The following is a 24,840-nucleotide window of genomic DNA, read 5'->3' on the forward strand; positions in this document are numbered from 1 at the left end:
TGGGGGTGGGGAGAGATGCCTGCGTGTCTGCCCTCCGACCGGGTCAGGCCAGGGAGTGGCTGTGACAGTGATCCGTAGTCACAGTCGGTACCAATGCAGCCCTCGAATCGTTTGCTTTTTTTCACACCGTGGGGTGGTGGCCCTACTTTGTTGGTGGCTGTGGACTTACCTGAGGCAGAACTGGGTGGATATCATACACCAAAGCTTGGTGAAAATACTTTTGGATGCTTGCATTGAAACTGCTGGCGTGTTTTGAGGAGGTGCTGAGAACATTATTGCAGAAATGCAGTCAGGGATGTTCAATTTCATGCTAAAATGGGTCAATTTCTGTTTTTTAGTTTTTGAAGGCTGAAGGTGAACCATGCAGATGGAAAAGCAGGAAACAGATACCGGCTTACAGCGGGAGAAACGGAGATGCTCACAGGTGGAGCCGCACCAGCGCTAACGCCACAGCCAAGTGAAGCTCCCCTCCTTGCCAAACGGCGAGCGGACCAGGCGTGGGGGGCCCCGACCGGCGGCCACCTGCCTCTCCCGCTCGCAGCGCAGGGGTTTTCGGCACAGCCGGTAAAGGGCGAGCGGGGCCGGAGCCTCCGCGGCCGCGGGCGGTGCGCTTGGGGCGGGCGGCGGGGCGCGGGGCCCGCCGGGCGGCGCTGCGAGCCCGGGGCGGAGGCGGCGGGGCGGCGGGCGGCGCCTCCGCCCCTGGGCGGGGCGGGCGGGGAGGGGCCGCGCTCTGCCCGCGGCTCGCGCAGGGCAGCGTCGGCGTCGGGGCTGCCGCTGCCTCCGGGACGCCGCGCAGCGCCCGCCGGCCGGCGGGAGCACAGGTACGGCGCGGCCGCGGGGGGCTGGGGGCTCGGCGGGGGGAGCCGCCGCCGCCCGGGGCAGGGGCAGGGGCAGCCCCCGGCCGCCCTCTTTGTGTGGGGCCGCAGGGAGGGGGCGCCGCGGCGCGGGGAGGGGCTGCCCGGGGCCGGGGCCGGGGCAAGACTGCCGCTTCGGGGCGGTCTGCGGGCGTTGGGGCTTTAATTAGCATCTGGCGGGTGGCTGTGGGCTCTCGGCGCCTTAATTCAGGTACGAGCGCTGGTGTCCGCAGATGCAGAGATGGTCCTGATCTTACCGTGTAAAACAAGAGTGTGTGCTTTTTCTGGAAGGAGACCGTGGCATCTGTTTCTTCTTGTCTAGAATAATTACCGTGTGTGCGAGGCTTCGCTTTATTCAAAGGAACGGGTTAGAGTTTGCGAAGGTGAGCAAACCACGGGAAGAGAGAATCGGCAACTTGGAGCGGGGTGAGAAATTCTGTGATGGGGCGGCCGCTGGAGAGCTGGCCTGGGGAAGGGCTCCCCAGGGCAGCGTCGTTGTGCCGGAGAGCTGCCCCGAGGGGAGCCTCGGTGTAGGCTCGCAGTTAAGACCGTCTGTTCATGGTTGTACATCTGCTGTGGCTGTTTTTTGGGGAAGGGCATTGCTTTGTTCCTGAGAATGGCCAGGCTCCCCGTTCAAAGCAGTGGCAATCCTAGCAGGGCCTTTAGGAAGCAGGGCTGGTGATGCTGTGCCAAAGCACTTTTGGAAAAGCGAGGAAAGTGTGTAAATGCAGTGCTTGCTTGTCTCTCCCGCAGCACCTATGTACTCATGCATACATGCGTATGCATACAGTTTGCTTTTTTGAATAATTTAAGCCTTTGCAACTTCAATCATACAGTTTGCTTTTTTGAATAATTTAAGCCTTTGCAACTTCAATCGATGTGGTTAAGTCAACTGCTATGTATTTGGTCAGGACCACTATCCGAAGGGACGTATGTAACATTAACAGAATAAAGGCTAACTACTCTCAAAATGTGTGTTGAAGTAACTGGTTATTTAACATATAGCCAGATTAGAAATTACCACTGGAAAATTCATAGGTAAGGTAAAATGTCTGACTCTGCAATTTTTATGTTGAGTCATGAGTTTCCCATATCCGGCTGTCCTATTGTTAATTGTGAATTAAGGCTGGCAACAAGCTGCCCATCCTTCCCTAGATGAATCATCACTCTGTCAAGTCCTGTGTCAAAAACAAGGCTTTCCCCCAAAGCACTCGGTGTTAGGGAACAGAAATAGTCTGACCCATCTGTTAAAGTAGACTTCCGTGCTCAGCTGCTTTTAAACATATTAAAGGTAACAGCATTTTTCTCTTCATGTGTTTTTATTTCCAGTTCTCCCAGGCCTGAATTTAAGAATGTCTCTCTTTTAATGTTTTATGCAATGCTTTATGCTGCCTCTGGCTTGGTTCTGTATTAAGATGTAATGGTGGTAGCCTTGCCATTATTCTCAGAGTAACATACAGTGGTCACCATTCGTGTCAGCATTTACCATAGTATGGCAGTTACTGGTGTTTTAGGTTACCACAAATTCCCTCCCGTTCTCAGGAAAGAATGTTTCTGGAAACACCTATGTGGTGCTAGATGGTATATTTGATGGACGTTTTAAAGGCTTCTGCTCTGTAAAGGCACCACAGATTGAGCATTCCATGAGGAAAGGTAAAAGAACTCATGAAAGTATCTTAGACTACAAACTTGCTGATTTGTTGCATTACTTTTTGAAGACACCTTGTCAAATCACATCTGCAGGGAGGAACCGAGCAAGAGAACAATGCCAGGGGATGGTGGTTAAATTTAGCCCTTTTAAACTCTGTGCAAGGCTCAATGGTATCTCCCTTTAGAAGGGTAAGCATACATTACTGGCCTACTAGTGCTTCTGGGAAGGGAAAAGAAAGTCTGGCAAATGAGAGGAGGAAGTGGGAGAGAGAAATTGGAAACATAAGCAAAGCCATTAATTTTTCCCACTGTGCGCTCTTAAGAAACTGCTGGCAATGTTCTGAAGATTCTGCCTCATGGAAGTGTCATGGACTTTCTTCACATGATCCTCTGAGATCATCCGGTTTCTCTGAGCTCTGTGGGAACAGAAATTCCTCATGTTGGATTCTGATCTCATCTTCCTTCAGCAGCAGTAATTGCGGTGGCTTGGGAATCAGAGAGGAAGGTGAAGAAAGCATAAGTGGAACATAGTTTGGAGAACAGCGTATTGCTAGTGTAGGCCAGTCTGGATACTCTGCATTTCCTCCTTTCGTTTGCTCTACATGTTCAGAATTGGGACAAAACGCTAACGTAGTGGCCAATGTTAAACATGCCATCAGTGTGTTAAGCATATTTAGTGCAGCTCACATGCCAGACTGTCCTATAAATCTTGCCTTATATTTCATTCATCCTTTTTGTTGTGTTGATGAAGAACAAATTGAAATGGAAAATAGTGGTTTTGGTGATTTTATGCTTTAAGTATTAGGGAATTTCCTGAGTTTGATGAAAGGCAAAAATAAAGACTTTTTTTCCCTAATAGCTATGTACTGAGTCTTTTACATTCTCTCAGCCTTTTTACCTTTGAAATATAAAGTACCTAAGTAGCTGCTTCTGTTTGCTGGCAGACTATTGGAAAATTTTAGGAAGGCTGCAGTGGTGATGACCAGCCCATGAGTGTGTAACCTGATCCACAGCTTTTTCTCTTCAACTGGGGAAGGAAGTAACAGCTCCTATTACACCCTTATGTAACCTCCATTCGTCTCCTCCAAAAAGAAGGAAACCAGAGCTTGATTTCTGATGTATAAACTAACATCAAGGCATGCATTGTCATAAAGAAGCAGTAAAGAATAACATTAATTTTCTTTTGTTTAGCAGTTCCCAGAATGAGGGAAAAATAAGTAAAACTGAAGTTTTTTCTTTTGTACTGATGTGATAGTGGAGAGGGCTGTGACTCCTTGCCATAGGCTGTGCAACAGCTGTTAAAGAGAGTACTAGAATTCCCACATGGTACTTTTGTGTTTTTTTTTTTTTTCTGGTGGCTTTGAGTATCAGTCTTGAAGCGCTCACCCCTTAAATCTGTGTCCCAGTTTGCCTGTTCGTTGTGAAAGCTGTGTTCTTTCACTTTGTACGATTCCAGGTTTCGGTGCCCAAACCAAGTGTGGGAACTAGGATCTCCTCTTTTTTGCTGTTGGACTTACCTGTTTCTGCCATCTTGGGGGGAGGGGGGAGGGAAGAAAAAGGTGAGATTCTCAAAACTGTTCTGTACGCTTCACCATATTTATTAAAAATTCTAATTTGCTAAAAAGTAGTATTCTCTTTGAATAGAAAAACTATTTCTCACAGGGCAAATCAACTAGGACTTTCTGTGACCCTAGCTGGGGTCCCAGCTTGCATACCTCTGGAGGGGAGTTAGCTCTTGCAGACTTTCCCATCATCTTTGACTTTGGTCTCCTACTGGGCTGTTTCCCCCCCCCCCCCCCCCCAACCAAGTGACTTCTGTTTATTTGCTTACCTCTGGTACCTGCCCCCATCCTCCCAAAGCCACTGGCATGCAATGCTTCCTGCAATCATATGCTCTATCTGGGAGTCAGATAGCTGTGCAATGTGTGGCCTGACCTGCAGGGACCAGCCCGGCCTGTCACAGGACTCTTCCTTGAGTAGAGCTAGAATGTACTTTTACTATCTGCATTGCCATTTTCAGTGACTCTTGCCATTTTTGATACTTTGCTCTGAGTTTGAAGAACCCTGTTGTAAAATCATGCCCTTTAAGCTCACTTTTTGCTTAGCTTTGTTTTAAGTAGCAGTAGAGTCTTTGGAGCTGCCTGCAGACTTGAGATTTTAGACTAATCTATCAGCTGGATGTGGGGCTAGAGTGATCCAAATTGTCTTTTTATGTGTGAAGATCCAGTGGCAAGCTGGATCTGTACAGATACAATCTTTCTGTCTCTCCCAGCTCCTTGTTACTGGGAAATTTCCCATTTGGTATTGGCAAGGCAACTTGTGTCTATTTCTTGATACATCTTAATTATGGTTGTAAAGTCACTGCGAGGATGAAAGTGTTTCAGTTTGAGAGAGTGGAGTTTCAAAACATAGTTTCACAGATGAGGAAGACTGATGAAGTCCCCTTCTCAGGTGCAAACTGGTTTGGGAGTAATTCTATGTAGGCAGTATCGCGGGAGTAATTGGCCCCAGAGGCAAGAACAGCATCCTTTCTCTCCAGTGGAAAACTTGTGCATGCAAACTCACACACACTCTCTCACACTCCTGTTCCCACCTTTGGAATGAAAGCAATCAAGGGAAGGCCTCTAGCCTAAGCAGCCAGACTGCATAGTTCAGCAAACAAGCTGCAGGCCCAAGATAAGGGATCCAAATATCCAGGATCCCGAGGAGTGAAGGCAAGAAATGTTAATAATACTGTCACAAAGATTTTCTCATTTGTAAGGGAGGGGAGTGCATGTATCTTAGGCTTTAGGTAATTGCTCTGGCCCTGATTTTGTGCAGCACTGCTGCCGGATTGCTTTGCTGTGGTTGTATTAAATATACTCTTAAACTTTGCCCTGTTTTTCCCCTCTCATAGAGGCAGCAGTCCTTAACAGGGTCTTAAATTAGCAGAAATCCTCATGCTGTTGGGCAAGAAGACTATGACAAGGAAAGATACTAGGAAGAGAGAAAAAATGTGTAAGGAGGAGAAAGGAGATAATTATGAGGAATAAATAGAAGGGTTGGTGGGTATTGTACTGTCAAAAATTACTTACTGTAGATTTCTTTATTTTCAAAATACAGATGACTAGGAGAGACTTATTTTTCACTATGCTCAGCAGAAAACAATTTTTAAAAGCTTGTGACCACAGCCTGGCAGCATTGGTGCAAGTTTCCTGGGCCTGCAAATAGGCTCTGTACGCAAATTCTCTTGCTTTTTCATCTCCACTCCTTTTCTTGCTATTTTCCATGATTTTCATAGTTTGTATGTTCTAAAGTGCTACTGAAGGTACTTAGAATTGTGAGTAAGAATTATTGAACTGCTGGATTTAGTACAATGAAAAGAAAAACAGGTACAGAACAATCAAATCCTGAAATGTTTTTGCTTTTCTGTATGGAGTCTGCATGTCCTCATGTATGCAAGAACACGCTGGTGTTAGAATATCTTTTTAAAGGCTTGACCTTAGCTGGTTTTTATGCATGATGGAGCATATGTAATGTCTTGATGTATTTTAATCTTGTTCTCTGAGCTTTGAAAACCTCAGAAATGAAACATGGGAAGCTCTGGGTGATAAGTTTTGAGTTCTCTATCTCAAGAAAGTATGAGCAAAGGAAGCTGCACTTGCTCTCTCTGTTTTGATGCCTTTGTGTTAAACAAATTGTAGAATGGTTAATGGTGTTAACACCTCTTAGATCAAGAAGTATCCTCAAAGACCTTACTTTGTGATGACTCTTTGGATGGCCCTGTAAGAAGTTGTTTGTTTTACTGCTTTTAGGAAAACTGTTGATGGGAGTGAAGATGATATTAATCCCCTCCCTGGCTTTTTTTTGTGGCAATAAATAGGCAGCATATCAGAGAGGCACTGGAGATGCTGGCTGAGTGATGAAGAGATGCCAGTTTGGAGGCATTTTCTCCATATAACTTATGGGACTCCTGGGACTGGTTAAACTGGCTGCCAAGTAGCTTTGCTAGAGGTTCTTGTTTGAGGGTGCAGAAAAAAGCTTTTTCTAGTGGGGCTCATGTTTATCATGTGAAAGAAGAAATACCTGAGATGTCTAACTTGTGGTAGAGATTCTTGCTACTCTCTCTTTCCATTGATAGAGACCTGGACAGAGAGAGGTCAGGAGGAGGATGGTAGGAATTGAGGGAGAGGAATCATTTTTGGCAGTACTTAAACGTACAAGCTAAACCATCTGGTTACTGAGTATCTGTAAAACTTCCTAGTTTTTACATGTGAGAGTAGGTCTATGACTGGCATAGCAGTTGGCTTTAGTCATACAGGGTAAATTAGAGAAGTACTCATTTAAGGTGAAATTTTGGAGATGGGGAAAAAAGAAAAAAGTAGTGGAGAGGGTTAAACTAACAATGAATTCCTATCTCAGTGTGAGGAAGCACTGGTGCTGCGATGTGCCCGGGATCTTGTGTACAGCTTTGGTTAACTCTGGTCAGGAAAGAGGGGCTCAAATAGGAGTGTGTGCAGAAAAGGGCTACCAGGAAAGTCAGGGGCATGAAGAAGCTTCTGAGAGAAGGATAAGAAATCCTGGCTATGGTTTATTCAGAATGAGGACTGTGGAAGAATCCTCTCTAGATATTTTCACTGTGGTGTAGGCTGGTAAGCACTGAGGAGGGAGGAAACATTTAAATTAGAAAAAAAAAACAGCATTAGCATAGGCAAGAATAACTGGATATTAGCTGACCATGAATAAATTCAGGCTAGAAGCTGTAGGAACTGTTCCTTATGGAAACCACAGAAGACTGAAAAATTGCACTCTGGAGAACAGCCCCATAGTAGTCATGATTTGGATGATATGGTGGTTTTGGCACCAGCTGTGAACGTGCAGAACAGATATAGTTGCTATTGTCTTTGTTCAGTTAACAAACTGTCAAGCAGGGGTAGTTAAAAGGACTCTGGAGATTACCTTGAGTGATCAAAGAGAGTAAGACTATGTTAAAACGAAGCTGACTCCAGGAGAAACCCTTGTAAATCTTCTGTGTGCAAGCAACTGCACAGGCTGAGCTCCAGGTACCTCGAACAGAGTTCTGGCACTGGGGAAAGCCTACGCACGTACCACTATGAATGGTTCTTTCTGCTTCCTAAAGCTAGCTGGTAGTCCTTGCTGAAACAAAGTGAAGGAAAGCTCAGTATCTCTGAATATATGTTGAATTTGTCTGCTGCAAGACTGGTTGTTCTTTTTGTGCTGGAAGAAGGTGCTTTCTATAGCTATTTTAAGGAGGTGTACTTCTGTAAATGTGTAAAATGTTACATTTAGTTTGAAAATGCTTTTGCTTATTGTGCTAGATTTTAATAGAAACCCTGTGTGCTGGCTTCTCAGCACATAGACGTGTCGACAGCAATAATTACACTGTATATTGAAATGCTACTTTTTGAACTGACCCCTTGTCTGAGGCATCTATTGTTAAGAATTGAGATGCACAGAAATAGCTGGAGTTACCTTGATTTAAAAGCTTGAGGACTCTTACATTGTGATTTCAGGTGTACTAATGAAAATGACTGTTGAGAATGCCCAAACTGTGGATGATGTTGTTGGACACTTGGGACAAGCAAGCACTTTTGACAGTGCATGTAACTTATCTGAGCTTCCTCTGTCCTTAAATAGAAGCTTTATTAGCTAGGTTTTGGGCAAATGTTGCTTCCTGTTACTGCAACATCTGCACCCAAATATTTTGAGTTTTATTTCCTCCTGCTTTTCATTAAACAGAAATAGCTGTGCAGAGTAGACAATGATGGCAACTTGCTGAGTGAAAACCCGCACTGCTCTGTTACCTTAACAGATAGTCCCAGGAGCAATGGATCTAATCAAGTCTGATTTCCTGCAGATTTTTCTCTTGTGGCTGATTGACTTGCAAAGAAGCAGTAGTTTCCATCTGAAGCCTTTCTGCAGCTAGGGAATTTTGTGAGGCCATTCTTCGGCAAGCGTTCTCTGATGTTTGATAACCTGTTTGTTTTTCCTGTAACCCATGTCTCCAATGGGGCACTTGCGTGCCTATCTCCTTGCCTGCCTGCCTGCTTTTACAAATGTGTAGAAAATCAGTTATCCTGTTGTTGTGTGGCTTCTTTTCCTTTTGTTTTAAACAGAATAGGAGAATGAACTGTGTGAAAATACACAGTACTTTCAGCCATGTAAATTTTGGCTCTGCACAGACTTTTAGTCCTTGAAAGAGAATTTGGGTGCCTGGAAACTTGGCCTCTGCTATGTGTGTAGCTCTGTTAGTGCAGAGGTGTTTCCCAGCTGCTCTGGGAGTTACAGATAGGCGGAGCATCGTGAGCAGCTTGGTGATGGGAAGTCAGAGGGACCGCTGCTTCTCCTGGGGCCTGGATTCCTGAAGCTTCAGAGATCGATTAGCTTTGTGGTCATTTGTGACCAGGTTTAAGTTAGATTCAGTGTGTGCCTTGACAACTTTCTGAGGCTTCTTTTCCTTCTGTTGGCAGCTGTGTGAAGCTTCAGCTTACCTACTCTGTTCCAGTTTCATATTCTGCGTATCTTTGAGGCTTATCACTGACTGCTGAACAGGGAACATTTGCACGCGTTTGGGGAGAAGATTAATGTGTACTCTGGTATTTTAACTCTTTAATATTAAGGCATCTCTTGAGATCCATCTTACTGATGTAGCAAACTGGAGTATACTCCATTTCTCCTACCGTCAGCAGATTTCTTTTACACATATCAAGCATTTATGGTTTGTATATTGACTGGACAAAAGAATGGCTTGCTCTGTGCCTTTGTGTGAAAGGGAAAGTAAAAACATTGTTATTGTAAAAGTATAAATGAAAGCTACAGGTTACTGTTGGTTGCTGAATCTTTCCCAAGAGTGAAATCTCGCTTTAAAGAAATGTTTCGACTTTGTGAGGGCTGGTTGTTGTTAAGTAGTACTTCGCAAGGATATGCTACTGGGGTTTTGAACACAAGTTCTGGTGTCGCAGCAAGCTACTGGTGTGTCACATACAGCAAACAAAGAAGATCCCCCAAAATAAATAAATGCTACCATGATGTTCGTGTCCCTGTTCTGCAACAGCTATGCAAACATAACCTTTGGATTGGGCAGGATCCCAAAAATTAGCATTGAATTTTAAGCAGCAGCTTGAAAGAACATGATAACTGGATAAAAGGGCATTCCTTCATTACTGTTAGTAGTAAAAGCTAGTTCTTTTGAAAGAAATTTTCTTTGCGCGTTTATGTTCTGCACTGACAACTTAAAAAGAAGAAAAGTTGGTCAAAGAACACCATCAATTTGAAATAGTCTTTTCAAGAGAATCTTAAATTATATATAAAGAAAGAGCCCCCCTTTCTTCCTGAAAATTTTATCCCTTTGTCTAGATGTGGACCTGGAATGATTATAAAATTCTGTGGTTAGACAGTGACTAAGAAAAGCCTAAATGTAAGAAACCACCATGGATCCTGTTTCTGCTGAAGTCAGTGGGAATTTGACCAGAATCCTGGACAGCGGATAGCTCTGTTACTGAAGACCTATTTCCCAATGCATTGAAAATGCCCAAGGTATTCTCCCTGGAAAACAAGTAATTAATAAAAAACAGTTTTCAGATTGCAGAGTAACCATTGACAGAAAAGGCTGCTCCATACTTATCATCTGTGAAACCTGTCGGCATAATTCAAAATGTAAAGGAATGTGTACTTTTGCAGAGTAAAAATGGAGCACCAAACATCTTTCAGTTATTTTAAGACAGGCTGTTAGCAGATGCTAAAGAAGGCTGCCCTACCAATATTGAAATGTCTTCCCTAAAATCTAGCATGCCTGTATAACCAAGCCAGATCAGTTTTAAAGCAAGGCTGCTGTTGAGTTAGGAGGTAGATCAACCACTGAATACAATTACTAGCAGTAATTTCTGTGTTGTGGCTGCAAAATAATTAGAAGTAATTTGAAAGCCTGTACTGCTCGGAGTATAAGGTAGAAATACTTTGTATGCCATAGATGTACCTGCAGTCTCCTATAGCAGGTGATATTCATGTTAATATTATTTAAAATAGTATGCAAGAGTAAATCAGAAAGTAGCCTTAGGAAGGAGCGAGAGGCTATGTGTTTACGTTTCTCTGTCTTCTCCAGTTCTCATGAATTGATCTTGTATTAGGGAAGAGGAGAGTAAAAGGAACTTCTGTGTACATAACTCATGTCCTTTTGTTTTTGTGATTAAATCTTGCATGTAATTTGAGTGTAATGCGTAGTTTGTCACAAAGGACTGCAACCAAGCTGATGTAAAAAACAAAACAAAAACAAAACCCCCCAACCCAAACCCCAATAACAACCGCCAAACCTCTCCCCTCCACATTTATAAACTACCCAAGTCCTTTCAATGAAAAATGTTTAATCCACTGTTTTTTTAATCAGTAGGAGATGCTGTTCCAGTGAACGTATTGTAAACTTCCTAATGAAGCCTAATTATTACACTTAGCTTTTCTGTACTGCAGTTAAGTCTTCATTGTTAAACTACTGAAAGATGATATTGCTTCACATGATTGCAGTTGTTTGTTCAGCAGTACTTTAAGTGGCCTATTTCTTTCTTGAATATTGCACAATCTTTAGCTAAATGCGTGGCATTTTATACTACGAGCAAGCAGAGTATTCATTCCTGTTATTGAGTTCTTTTGGACAAATTTTTGTCATCTTAATTGTGGTCGCTGGAGCACAACTCTAGTAATCTAACGTCGCTAAAGAACCATTCCCATTTCACTGATGCTGAATGCAAACGTTCTTGTGGCCTTAATACAAATATACCCCATAGCGTCACGTTTTACTTTGGCCATTTACTGGAGCTATTTGTTGTTTAACTGCTGAAGGAACCTGTAACACATGCTTAATGTTTACCGCCTATTGAAAATGAAAAGAAATTGCACCAGGCTTTAAAAATAGATCTCAAGTGGTGCGTAAGATGTGATAAATACTTAACGGAGAAGCCCAAACTTCTAAACTTTTTTAGTTTGGAAAATAGTGTTTTGTTCAGTAGGAGTGTGGCACTGTGCAGTGGGAGGAACAGAAGCAAGTTCACTAGATATTCATGCACTGGCCAAACCAAAAGCAAAATTGCAGAGTCAGAGGAAGCATTTTAGCTTTTAAGAGTGCTTTTACTGCTGTAATGATATTTACTGTTTAACATTCCTGACTGATCTGTCTGTCAGATTTGTCAAGTCAGCTTTCTTTCAGCATGAAATCATGGGCCGCAACATCGTGTGGTTTTCTGCATGCTCTCCCCTTCAGTGCATTGATGATGGCAGAGCAACATCTCGGCAATCACGGCGGGCACAGGAAACTGCTGCTTTTCCTAGGAGACAAATGCTGGGCAGCACATGGAAACTGTTGGTTGCATTGCTCCTCTGCAGCATCCAGAGACTAAAAAGTTGGGGAATCTAGAGGCAAAGCAAATATTTTCTTTGGATGGTATCAACAGTTTCCTACGTGCTGAAGTCGGGAAATCTAGCTTTGCATGAAAAGGGCATTATAATGTTTCAGTTGCAGAGCTTGCCTCTATTTACCTTGTGAGCCAGCACAGACTGTTTCTAATGAACTTGCACCTTCTGTGCATCAGTTAGAGGTCAGTGATACATATTTCTTTTGTATAGCTCAACAGGATGACTTTAAATCTTACATCTTCCTGAACTGGTACTTGGGCTTGTCATCTGCAGTGCAAGACAACTGTAGTCTTGTTTGGTTTGTTTAGGTGATGACACTCCACACCGAATCACTTCTGCCTTCTTGCAGTGGTAGCCTGTTGGAGCCCCTGTTCTGCGTGGGCCTGTTGTCTTGTGACAGAGGAAAAAAAGACTGTAACGGGGAAACGTAGTTACAGGTTTCACAAGTGGCCGAGAGGTTGAGGATCAGACGTAGAACACGAAATGAGTTTGAACTCTGCCATTAGATTCCTTACGTTGCAGGCTCTTGGTTGTCTCTCCTAACTCTCGTAAAATAAAAAGGTGGAATTTTATTCAATAAGCTGATGGTAGAGGAACCAAAGGATTTTTTTATTAATATCTGAATTTTAAACCTATGTGAGTTCACAGTACATCCGTTTTGCCAGCTGTTATGGGGAAATTGTTTTGTGGCTACAGTGTCATAGAAAAAGAAAAATAAATAAGCCACCTCTGCTGCCAGCGATAATTCCAGTGCAACAAGTGAAGGTGTCCATTAAGAATGCACATCCATAGCAAGGTGGTAATAATTGTTGCTCTTTTATGGTATGTGAGCAATGTGGAAAAACTTGGACAATTTTGTAATATGCTGTATGCCAAGAACGTGGTATTACGTCATTTGCCCCTCATAAATATGGATTTAATTGTACAAGGTTGGGTTCCCTCTTCTCTGTATCATCTTCTGTTTAGCGTTTTTGTTAGTTCTTATTTCAGATCAGCTGATAGACTATTCCATAGTCATAGCAGTCTTAATTTTTATATTTGATCTAGTAAAATATTTTAATGCACAAATAAGTCTCTGTAAAGTATGAGTTAGGTTATTGTTGAGAAAGAATGCAATGGGTGTGGAAAAGAGAAATCATAATGGAAAGAGAAAGGAAAGCCAGTTAAACAGGGAGGAGCAATTGCTAACAGTTTGCAGCTTCTTGTCATCTTTGGGGTAAGAGGTTTTTTGATTCAGGTATTCTAGCTAGAAGAAAACTAAGTGTGGTAATCCCAGGCATTACAAGTAGTAGATGGAACTGTCCATATTTTAAAATGCTATGTGTAACATTGGGGCATGTGGATAGAAGTATTTTACAGACATAGCATGCCTGGTCCTTGTACTCTAGAGCATGTTTTCCAATGTAAAATAGAAGAAACTGTGAAGGCTTACTGAATAATCTTTTCTATTTTTCCAAAAATGAAAACTAATTGAAAGTGTTTGCACTTCTTTGAATTAAGGCCTTGACTTAAGACCAGAGTGAGGAAGAAAGGAGCTGACAAATGACTAGAGAAAAGAATAGGGAGATGTTCTGAAATGCAGCTGGTGTTTGCTCTAGGGACAAGAAAGGCAAATTTGAAAGGAAACTCAATTGGTAAGTGGGTGTGGGAGAGATCAGGAAATGTTTGAGGAAGAATCTCATTTGCAGACCGCAAGTGTTAGAAGTTTCTTGGTTTTTGTTGAGCTAATTTGTTGCTATATTAAATTTTTAATAATTTATAGCTGTAATGTTTGTACAATACTGTTGTTTTTCTTAATGTCAACATCTCAAAAGCAGCGTATTGGCTAAATCAAGGGAGTGTCATTTATATTTCTAGGTTTTTTTAATTGAATTTCCAATTTAAATTTACAGCACCACTTAAATAGATCTTCACTTCAGTACCTTCATAAATCATCTCACATGCAGTAATCTTCATTTGAAAATAACTAAACATATTCTTATTTTAAAGCAGTCGCGCATTAGGATTCTTTCTTCTAACTTAATTTCCTGTTTGCTGATGCTCTCTAAGCAGCACAGCTATGGTTTTGATCATTATTAAACTCTAAGACACTGAAAGTGTCTTTTGGCCCCATTCTGCTCCTGGTCTGTGGGTCTTGAAAACCTTCTCACCTTTTTAAAGGACACCTGAATATGTATATAGGGTAGAGGCCGGTTGTTTTTATGTACCATTCTCCAAGTTTTGGAGAACGTACCATCGTCATGACTGAGCAGTAAAGGCTTCCAGCTGCTCCTCACCTTTGCATATGTGTCAAGTACAAATACCTGGACATGGATTTCAGTTGAGTTTCTGAGCTTTAGCTTATTGCTAAAGATCTTGGCTGAAATTAGTTATTGCACTGTAGCACCTTAAAGGGGTTTTTTTCTGCTGTGCATTGTGCTGGCTTTTTGACTTTTTTTAAGCTACTTTTAAAAATAGTATTTGGTGTTTTCAGAGTGCTGTAAATACTGATTCTTCTATTAAACTAAATCTAACTGTTTAAGGTATGTTTTACATTATTGTTGGCTTTTCCTGACAGTGCTTTAATGTTGAAATTCCCTTTCAGTTATTACCTCAGCTCCGCAACCAAATTATCCCACAAGCTTGCTAAATTTTCCTTTTTTGTTAGCTAAGCCAGAATAAGGATTATGACTGGGTTCCACCAAAGTGATGGCTTTGGATCAACATCTGGATTGCAGAATATTCCTGAATCATACATTGATATGTGGGGCGGCAATCTTTAAGGGGTATTTTGCAAAGGGTGAGCTATTGTAAATAGCTTTGAAAATGCAGTGTTAAACCAAGTTGTCTAGGCATATTGTCCTATTTTATCATCACCTATGTTTGCAATATTTTCTAGCCTGTTAGTTGATAGTAATAGTTTACCATAGTATGATGCAAATTGTTGTGAAAAAACAAGCTGAAAATAAACCTTTGACCATAAAATTGAATTTCTCAAATATATTGATAAACTGATATTTGTATGCAGCTTTCTGGTCCAGCTTTGGCTGGTAGAGAGGGTGTCTTTGTGCACCTTTTCTGTAACACATGCCTCTGAGACTGGGAACACGCAAATAGTCTAGCGAGTGGCTTTGGCTGCTCTTGGTCTGCAAATTCCAGAGCAGTGAGGCACTGAGTGTGGTAGCTTGTATGTAATTTCATAATGGTAGATGAGGTATACTGTTAAAACTTAAATTTTAGGTTGCAATTGACCATATTAGGGTTTTTATGTTAGTGTTTCTTTTTTTTCTTTTCTTTTCTTTTTTTTTTTTTTTGGCTAAAAACTCTAATAACTTCCAGACTTGAGGAGGACTTTCTTTTTTCTTTTTTTCTTTTTTTCTCCAGCCATCAAAAATCATTTGAACTTTAGTGACTGTTTGGGAAGTAAATAGGTTTCTGAAACAAGAGTAATAGTTTGAAGGATTTGTCTTACTGGGATGCAATAATTGAAGTGATACTTCTAAAATGGTTTTGTGGAGGTTTAAAATACTTTTTCGTGATTCAGAGAGGTGAACTTTTGAAGAACAAAAGCTGTTTCTCTACAAAAATCTTTATCCAGTGTTCAAAAAAAAAAGCTCTTTCGTTTGTTTAGCAGAGTTGACTCAGCTTTGGTTGGTTACCATAGTTCATCGCTGTCTTTGGATTTCCATGTGAATTTCTAATAATTCCCAGGCTTGGTCCAGGTTGAGGAACTTGCTAATATCACTTCCATTAGCTCCCTGTGGACCTGCGCTTTTCTTCATTGAATCTGGAAAACCATCAAACATGACTTAAGTCGTGGTCTGATATACCGTAAATGTCACCCATTGCTCAAAAATCAAGTAGTATTTGGTAATGCAGTGACTGTGAACACAAACAAGAGATAAAAAGATTCAACTGTTTTAAAATAGCTTTCTGATGAACAGCTACTACAACAATTTAACACTGATTGTATAAATTAATAACTGTTCAAAAAAAATGAGAAAAAATATTCAGAATTAAATATGCTGCAGCGATACAGACAGCACAGATAGCACTTCAGCTAAGAGACTGCGACAGAGGGGTAAAGTTCAGCCGTTGTTTTGTATAGCTGTAGCTGTGCCATTGTCAGAATACTTGCTCTTGGAGCATGTTGTCGGCAAAGTTGTTCACTCACCTGTGGCTCACAGTTTGTGTGCAGCCACTGTTAATATATTCATTTTTCAATCTGTAAAAGCTGAAAATACTAACTGTGTACCTGGAGTTCTTAAAAGGGCTTGGTTAACCTTTTCTAAAATTTGGATCGGAAAGATAAAAGGCTAGGAAGATTGAGTGTTGAGTTTTGGCCTGACCTAGACTCCTTCATTTGGATTACTTTTTTTTTAAGAAGAATCAGTTACTTTGTTTGATCCTCTTCCTCTGTTTAAGCCCAGCTTTTGCCTTTGGGTGCTCCAGTTATATAGATACAGAACCTTTGTTTGGTAGTTGGATTGATGCTGTCTGAATGCCTGCTTTGGCAATAAAATTGCAGGTAAATCCATTCCTCCATAACTTGATGAAGTCCAGTGAGGAAAGAAAATAATTTGCCAGCCTGTTGTAAGCAAGAGCAGTACTGTACTAGAATTTAAGCATGCTAGAGTACAGTATTAATGAATTAAGAGAAAGTAATGCCATTTATCTCTTGAGTGAGTTCAGTTAGCTGGTTTCCATTTAAAAGTTGAATGAGTTGGAGAAATGGAGATAAGGGTGAGAAAAAAATTCAGATTAGGATATTGACATCCAAATATTCATTTGAGACACTAAAAGCAGAGTACTGAGATGTTGATGAAAGTCTTGAAAAACTTGAGTTTGATTATACTTGAACTTATGTTGAAGTTATTCAAAAAATCTGTATGTGATGCCCATGAGAATCTGCATTCCTATTTTATGTTGTTTCCTCTATAATGTATATTGAACCAGAAGGCATTTTCGAATGTCAGAAGTTCAGTCTTTGGAATTGTGTCGACTACCGTAGTAGGTTTTAGAATGTTCCACTGGACAATTATTTTAAGGAAATGTCATTTGATAGTTATTTTTGTGACCTTGAATAATATTACTGGATAATATCTGTGAATAATTAGAATAATTTTCAGCTAACTTTGCTCTGTTTTTTTCTTTTTTTTCCCTTTCTTTCTTTCTTTGCAGGAAAAAATGGCCAAAATGGAGGCCAAGACGTCGCTTTTAGACAACATGATAGGAGTGGGAGATATGGTTCTTCTGGAGCCACTTAATGAAGATTCATTCATCAATAATCTGAAAAAACGCTTTGATCACAATGAAGTATATGTGAGTATATGCTGAACAAACAACATTCTATGAGGAGCTGTATCATCTTTCCTTAAACACATGTTTCTGTAAGGATATACATAGACCATATACCTAAACACAACTAGAGACACTTTAAACCATACTAGTACTGTGGTCCTCGCCATATTATACTGCTTGCATCCAATCTTTTCCATCTGGGATATTTTTCCTTTTTGTTTTTCTCCATTGCACAGCTTCAGATGATGGTGGATCTCAGATTTTCGTAAGAAGCCCTTCCAGAACTGACGATGACAGCAGTTTTGATACTTCTGTTGTCAGACGAGGATGCAGTTACAAATAAGCTGTTTCCAGGGAAGGGTCTTTGGGATTCTAGAGAAGGCTGATGTATAAACAGAGTGTGCTTGGAATGTTACCTGCTAGGGCTAGCTTAAATGCTGTCTATTACCTTTGATTTGTAAATAAGGTATGTTCCTTGGAATGGTTCGATTTAAGCTGATAACAATGAGCTTGGATAAATGTGAGAGCATTCAAAATCTTCAGCCATGTTGATCTCTGAATGATAATCGGTTAGGAGAGAGCATGTGGACTGACAGTCAAAACAGGCTGGGAATGAAGAGGCAAATTGTGATCCCAGTTGAGTCTTTCACTTTCTATTTCGTCTCTCTCTTTGTTCCATTTTTGATAAAAATGTTTGCAGTATTGTACCTATTATACTGCTGAGGTTGTGTGAACTTAATGATTTGTGGAGACTTTTCGATACCGTTGGTGAAAGACATTCTTTCCAAGTAAAGCTGAAATCTTTAAGCTGGGGTATAGCTGTGATCTGTGAACAGTTTTGTCTGCAGCTTATTATAATCAAATAACGTGTTCTGTATTGAATATTAACTCACGCCCCCTGCCTTTTAGTGTGTGGTGTTTTTTTTCCTCCTTCTTCCCTAAACATTCTAATCTTCGTGGTTTCATTATACTTTTTTCTTTCTATCCTCCAGAATAGGAGAATCCATGTTATTTTTCTGTTAGCTTCCACTACCCTTTTTTGTTTTTATTTTGTTACAGTCTGTGCTTTTGTACCTCTGATATTCGTCCTCTACTGTGTCTTTCTTCCAGAATCATATTCCTACTCAAACATACATGTTACTCTTTCTGTAGACATTAGCGTGGCAATATACAGTTGTGCTTAGTCTATTCCCTTCTGCTAACCCTTAGACATTGGAAAAGAAGCTATTTACCTGCAGATTTAGGAGTACATTACTATCTTGTCTATTGCTTGAGTTATATTTAAAAGTTTTATTTAAAGCATTAAAGAAACACACCTGTTCTGGGAGGGTACCCTAGACTGTGCTGTCTCTTTAAAAGGATTCCCAGGAACTATCTGGAAGTGGAGTTTCCAAGAATTTTTATGTAAACTACTATAGACTGCAAAATAATTACATGTTTTTATTTCATTTAAATGGGACAGCTTTTTCTTGAAAGAAATCAGTTTGAATGACAAATGAATATTCTCTTATTTTTATCAAATATTATATATGCTGTTTGACAGCCATGTTCAAACACAGTTCTTTGAGACAGTGAGATTGAAGCATGTGGTTGCTTGAGATTCAAACTCTGCTGTTGCTGGCACTGAAGTACCATGTAATTAGTTGTATTATGTGCTTTGGCAGGTGATACAAGGTGTCGCTTTTCTCTAGCAATGTAGGAACCTTTGCCTTGCAGGTGGGAAAGCCTGATACTTAAGCATGCTCTGTTGAGAAGTTTGGTGTGCTGCCAAAAATAAAGGTTGTTTTTTGTTTTGTTTTGTTTTTGGTGGTCTTTCTGTAGCTGAATCATTCCCTTTTAGCTTGCTGCAATATCACTTACTCTTTTTATCTCCAGCTTTGTTGATAATGTGACTTTTTTTTTTTTTCCTTTTAGGTCTTACATGTACTGTTTGTGAATTGTTGCCTGTATTGCAGGTCATTGCAGGGATTACAACATTTAGTTCATCAGCAGTGCAAAGAGTAGCTGTTTAAGTCCATGCCACATACATTTGCCAAGCAGGCATGTTATTTGATTTGCGATGCTTCATGGTTTTATTTACCAAATCATTCAAGGAATATTATCTTGGTTCCATATCAGTTGACTTCTGCTTCTGCCCTCCAAATTTTATGCCACTGTTACTGCTTTAAAAGTTTTCTAAAATATGTTACAATTAGAAAGGTGCTCATTGCAACAACCATGTGCTAATTTTCAAGTGCAAACTGTTCTCTCCCTTTCCTTATCTTTACCCATTCTCTTTTCCCCAAACCTCACTCAGGAAAAGTACGTTTTGCACTTTGTTTTTAGGTGTAGATGAGCACAATGGAGCCTTTGTTACATCTGGAAGTAATGTTTGTTTTACCATATAAAATCTCTAGATTGCATGTTATTATGGGGAAGCCAAATTCTATTAAAGACGCCAAATTCTATTAAAAACTATTAAAGAGCTACTGTTAGAGCTTAACAAACACTGCAGATTGCTTAGTTCTAGCAAGTTACAAAGCCCTCAGGATCTTTTCAGAGAGCAACAGGAATAGATTTGTCCTTTCATGGTTCAGCTGTGGCTTTAAGTTCATCCTTTATGTCAGCAATTATCTGTAGGTACTATCAAAAAATTGTGTCAAGTTTAAAAAGCTAAGTCAAACTAAAGTCATGTGAATGGGTTGAAAGTTTTCTACAGCAGTCAACCAAGGCTTGTTCAACATCAATTTTTAAGCAGTTTTCCACAGACTGACGGCTGTGTGTGTGCAACATATGTCAGTTTTAAAATGCAGTTGTGCAGTTCTAATATTCAGAAAGGTGTGTTGGGAGGAATGAGACCTATAACACTGATGGCTTTGAAAATGCTTTAAAGTTGGCCAGACGTTGCATAATCATGCTAGCCAGTCTTCATAGGTAAATGTGTGATTTGGCTCAAGCCTTTAACAGTGCCAAACCTCTCTCTGTAGCCAAGGATGACAAGATAAATGGGCTCATTCCAGCAGAAAATAATAGAATTTTTGTCTCTTCTAATCTCTTTCCCATTAGTTATGTTTGATGTTGGACGCTTAATGTTGGCAATCCTAGTGCCAGCTCCATTTTCCCCTTTGAAACTCCAGCTCTTCTCGATGAGAGTTCTGCATGCGCTGGCATTCAGCTCTGGATCTCCTGGTGTGCATATACCATCCAGGGCATGATTGCTGTAAGCCCTTCAAGAAAACCAGCTAAGTTTCAGTCTCTGGGATGGGTCTGATACAGGCTACAGTGCATGAAAAATAGTTTCTCTCAAACCCTTAGGAGTGCTGCAGAGTTCAGGAACAGGAAGGGTGGAACTGCACCTCCATTTTCTGGCTATGTTTGAAATGCTTTATTAGACTAAAAAGCTGGTGGATAGACTGACTGGTCTGATACTGGTGTAGATATCACAATACAAATTGATAATTAAATTATCAAAAAAAGCTGTAAGAATGAATATTTCAAAATTGTCACGTGCCATGGTGCAAACGGAAATAAGTGTTCTCCTAACAGAGAACAGACTATAGCTTGATTACCTGTTGTTCATTTTTATGTGCGTTTGATGGAAAGTTTAATGGACTTGGGTGTTATTTTGCATACCAGAGTGCAAAGCTGGAGGCTGTGCCTATAAAAATAAGCATGAAGACTAGTGGAGCTGGAGTTAGGCCAGATGTTCTACTAAAGACCATCGGATTCTGCAATAATCTTGTGCTGAGTGGCTTTGGGGGAAGGGCTCACTGCGTAACTTGCTTGTGTTAATTGGAAATGGTAATCTTGGAGTTTAGTCATGTCTGGAAATATCTGATGTATGTCTGACTAAGGAAATTTCATTAAAAAGATGTAATTGTTTATTATATTGTTTTTGCAACTCTTAAATTTTTCATGATAAAATTCACTTCTTTTTGCAAAAGTTCTTTTCTGTAAATATGAGTAACAAAATCCAATGAGAGCTTCTTTAACTTTACGAAGTAAAATGTGTTTCATGGCCAGTGCAGCTGGCAAATAGAGTGTGGTGATTATCTGAGGGTTGCCGGGAGCAGTTTGTGTGGTTAAAGTGTGTGCCCTACGGACTGCGGGGAGAACTGCCAGCACACTCGTAAAAATCGAGTGGCGGGTCACTGCTGAATTTAAGTTTATGTGAAATTAGTCTTTTTTTGTTGAACTCTTTCCCCCCCTTTTTTTTCTTTTTAAGTTGGTACATTGACTAAAATATAGTTGGTTTATCCACCTCAGCAGTCATTTTTCCTTTATATTCTGGAATACCAGCAAATGGGAGTGGGCACCTGTCTGTCTGTACAGTTACAGTGATTCGTGAGTGGTAGAGATATGGATAAACGGTGGTAATACGTTTCTGTTCAATTATCGTGCTGAAATTGTCTTGTGGTCAGAAGCGTGGAAGTGGCAAGCGAGGTGCGAGGAGGCTGGAGGGAAGATGCGTGCATGGGCTCACGGGAGACGGTCTTCAGAGGTCACATGCTGCGTTATTCTGCTGCCCTGCACATTTTTCTCCACAGTTGTGTTGATTCTTGAAGTCTTCCGAAATTTGCAAAGTCAACATTTTATTCGTTACAACAAAATGTTTGTTTGCTTTTTGTTCTTGTAACAAAATAGAATCTTTCTCTGATGTCAGTGTTTAATTTGTATTTTCTGCGTGTGGAGTTTGTGGGCTGCTTTGGACAGGAACAGTCTTACGGTACTGAACACGTTGTTTTATCACTCAAATATTAAATATTTGGCATTCCAGGGTAATAACTCAGTGTTAGCTGTTTGGGGTGGCATCCTCGTGACTGCCTTCTGGTGGCTTGACTTTTGCGGTGTGCTTGTTTCACAGTCTGAGGTGTTTCCTGTTGGTCTTTATTGTTTCGACATTTTAAAGGTAGCCTTTTTGTTTCTGATTCAGCTTTACTCAGCTGTATTTATCTTACTGATCCCCCCTTTCTCAGCCACCTAACAATATTTAGGGGTTTGCTGCATTGCTGTCTAGCATAGTGACCTTGTTCCTGCTGCACTCATACCTGATATTCCAGGTGTTACGTTTGGAAAAGGAAGGTGGAAAACAGAGAATTGTAAGAACGAGGGCAGTCGGCTCGGTCTGACTTTGCCTCGGCTGCCCATCGCTCCCTCTGTCTACCTCTGTCGCTGCTGTGGAGAACGGCGCTCTGGGGCACTGTGATACGTGAATGCTGCTTCCTGGGGAAATCGGTGTTGTAATAGGATCATAGTGGCTATTGAAGTTCAATTCTGTTCTCATTTTCATTACTCTCTGATGTTGGCATACTCCTGTTGGGCTTCGATACGTTGTTTTAAAGGCTAGGTCAAATTCCTCTCCAGGTTTTGAAGAGCTCTCCCAGATTCCTGACTAAGAAGAATTTTGGAAGTGTTGTTTGTATGGGGAAAGAGATAATTCGGTGTCCAGGATGCAAAACTGGTTAGTGCAGAATTGAGGAAGTGCTGAGTACTTGAAAGAGGGTGAAAAGCGCCTGCGTGACATGTGCCCGCTCGGCTCCAAGAGCTGCCTGGTTTCTGAGCCGTCCCTTGGAATCCGTCTCGTGCCGTTCCAGGCGCAGGCCGGCTGTGGGTGCCCGCTTGCATACCTGTGTTTAGCAGGCCTGCGCCTTCGCTGTCCCCATGGCAACAAGCAGAAGGGTCCGTGTCCCTGCTAGACCTAGCTCTGCTCTGCCGTACCTGTATGTATTTGCTTGCGTTCATCCAGCAAGTCCAACTTGGACTGTTGCTCTTCCTTTCGGGAGCTTGGCAATGTCGCGACCAAATAGCTTTCCTAAAATGAAGGATTATTGAATAGTTGGAGCAAAGCAACTCTCGATCTGTGCACATAACCCTTTAGTGGTGCACTTGCTGTTCCCTGATGGCTGCCCAGGGGACCCGATTTTCCTCAGATCTCCTTCCCTTCCTCCCTCAGGGGAGGCCTTTGTCAGTTTAAACGATTTTCCCAGCAGTGCCTCCACCATTTCCCTCTTTGAGGGAAACTACCAAGTAATAGTAATAATATTGTTGCAGCTGCCACAGGCTAGGGCCTGGAAGCCTGCTGCTTCTGTTTCAGATTTGAAGAAGGGTTTGTGTGCCCAAGGCACACAGCTTTTCCAGTGATATCTTCTGCTCTAATAAGAAGTATTCTGTCTGCTTATAAATCTTGCTTTGCTTGTTGTCGAGTCAGAAATCCTATTTGGTCCTTTGGTCCTTCATATAGCCCCCTGTGGAAAAACAAGCTTTATAACCTGGCTGCAGTTAGGAGTAAAGATTTTTACAGCAAATGGGTCAGGTATTGTTAACTTTGAAGTGCTTCATGGACAGAGAATTACTTATCTCAAGGTGTTGCTTTGTGTCCTTTTCCTTTTTGTATGGCTGAGTGTAGCATTTGAGGCATTTATTTCTAGTGCCATATGCAATATTTGCATAAAGAAGTAAGAAGACATCACTAAGGATCACAGAAAATAATATGCAGTTTTGGGCTATGCATAGGGGACTTCCCCTTCCCTGCACGCTTTCTTTTGTCTTCTTGGTGTGACACTTTGGGGGAAAAAAGAGAGAGGGTATTCAAGAAATTCCTCCCATGGGGCTCCAGCGTCTGTTTTGGTGTTGGCAATGCCCAAGAATGTTTTGTGTGTTTCTTGCTGAGGTGATGGTGCTGGTTTGGGCATTTACTAGTGGTTTCAGTGCACTTTATATGAAGCAAAAACACAAAAGGAAGATTAATGAAAGATGGGTAAGAAAGAGAAATAGAAGCAAAATATCCAAGTAATTTAAAAACATGGTTCTTGAAGAACATAAATTAGCCTTGGTTGCAGCACAATGGTAGGCTTTTCTTTCCCCTACTCTTTTTGTACAGAAAAAAAGACAAGTTTTGGAATGAGCCTCTGCCTCCCCTCTGCCTCCTTCATGTTTTCACCAATTGTTTCTTGTTCACATTGATAAAAGAGATTTCTTGGCACAGGAGCTATCCAGTCTGCAGTTACTGTTTGCTTATGAAAACAAGTCATATCTTTTCAGAAGTTAGCAAACATTGACGTTCTGATGTATTTAAATGCTTTCCTTTAAAATTTCTCGCATCTTCTTTGGTTTGACTTCCTTGCCAGTCACTTCAGAGGTTTCATTTATAATCCATCCTATGTAGAAATTTTGTTTGTATAAAAATATCCAACTCTAGTCGGAGAGGTGGATGACTGAGATGATTAGTCTGCTTCATTAACAGCAGCATTAGAGTCTGTCGTGCTGATTGCAACATGAGCAGTAATATTCACCTTGCAGTAGAGAGAATTTTGTGCCCTCAAGAGACTTAGAAATGAAACTTGATAATGTGTACACATGCATTCTCTTTAAGGACTTGCTTCAACTCGTCTTGTGTGTATCTGTCTCTGGAAAATGCTCCATTGTTACTGCAGGGCCTGGATCTAAAATAGATTGCAGTACGATTAAGGGCTTGATCCTGGTCGGTGCAGGTTATCCTTAGCTTGTTCAGACTGTTGTTCACACAGCAGCTTGCCAGGTCAAGCACATAATGAAGCATATTTTAGCAATTTTGTTATCCTTTATGTTGTAGGTTGTGTGTGGCATGACTTGTTTGCTTTGAGATATAGATGTGCGATTCTGCCTTTGTGTTGCTTGTTTGAGCTTTGTTTCTTGA

The 24,840-nt window shown here is 41.1% G+C and overlaps 1 protein-coding gene across 5 annotated transcripts in view; it reads left to right on the forward strand.

Annotated features, from left to right (window-relative positions):
* The first annotated feature begins 707 nt into the window (after positions 1-707).
* The window catches only part of MYO1B (myosin IB), a 118,129-nt gene continuing 93,996 nt past the window's right edge, over positions 708-24,840 (forward strand). For 4 of the 5 annotated variants that reach the window (XM_064515106.1, XM_064515109.1, XM_064515108.1 and 1 more), the window contains exons 1-2: positions 708-821; positions 17,067-17,207. In XM_064515106.1, the coding sequence (XP_064371176.1) occupies positions 17,073-17,207 (135 nt within the window). In that variant the 5' untranslated portion in view covers positions 708-821; positions 17,067-17,072. Of the gene's footprint in view, positions 822-1,176; positions 1,238-17,066; positions 17,208-24,840 lie in introns of all 5 variants that reach the window. The other variant, XM_064515107.1, reaches the window with a different exon arrangement.

The sequence above is a fragment of the Dromaius novaehollandiae genome, chromosome 7 (genome assembly GCF_036370855.1).
Source record: "Dromaius novaehollandiae isolate bDroNov1 chromosome 7, bDroNov1.hap1, whole genome shotgun sequence".
Classification (NCBI taxonomy): domain Eukaryota; kingdom Metazoa; phylum Chordata; class Aves; order Casuariiformes; family Dromaiidae; genus Dromaius; species Dromaius novaehollandiae.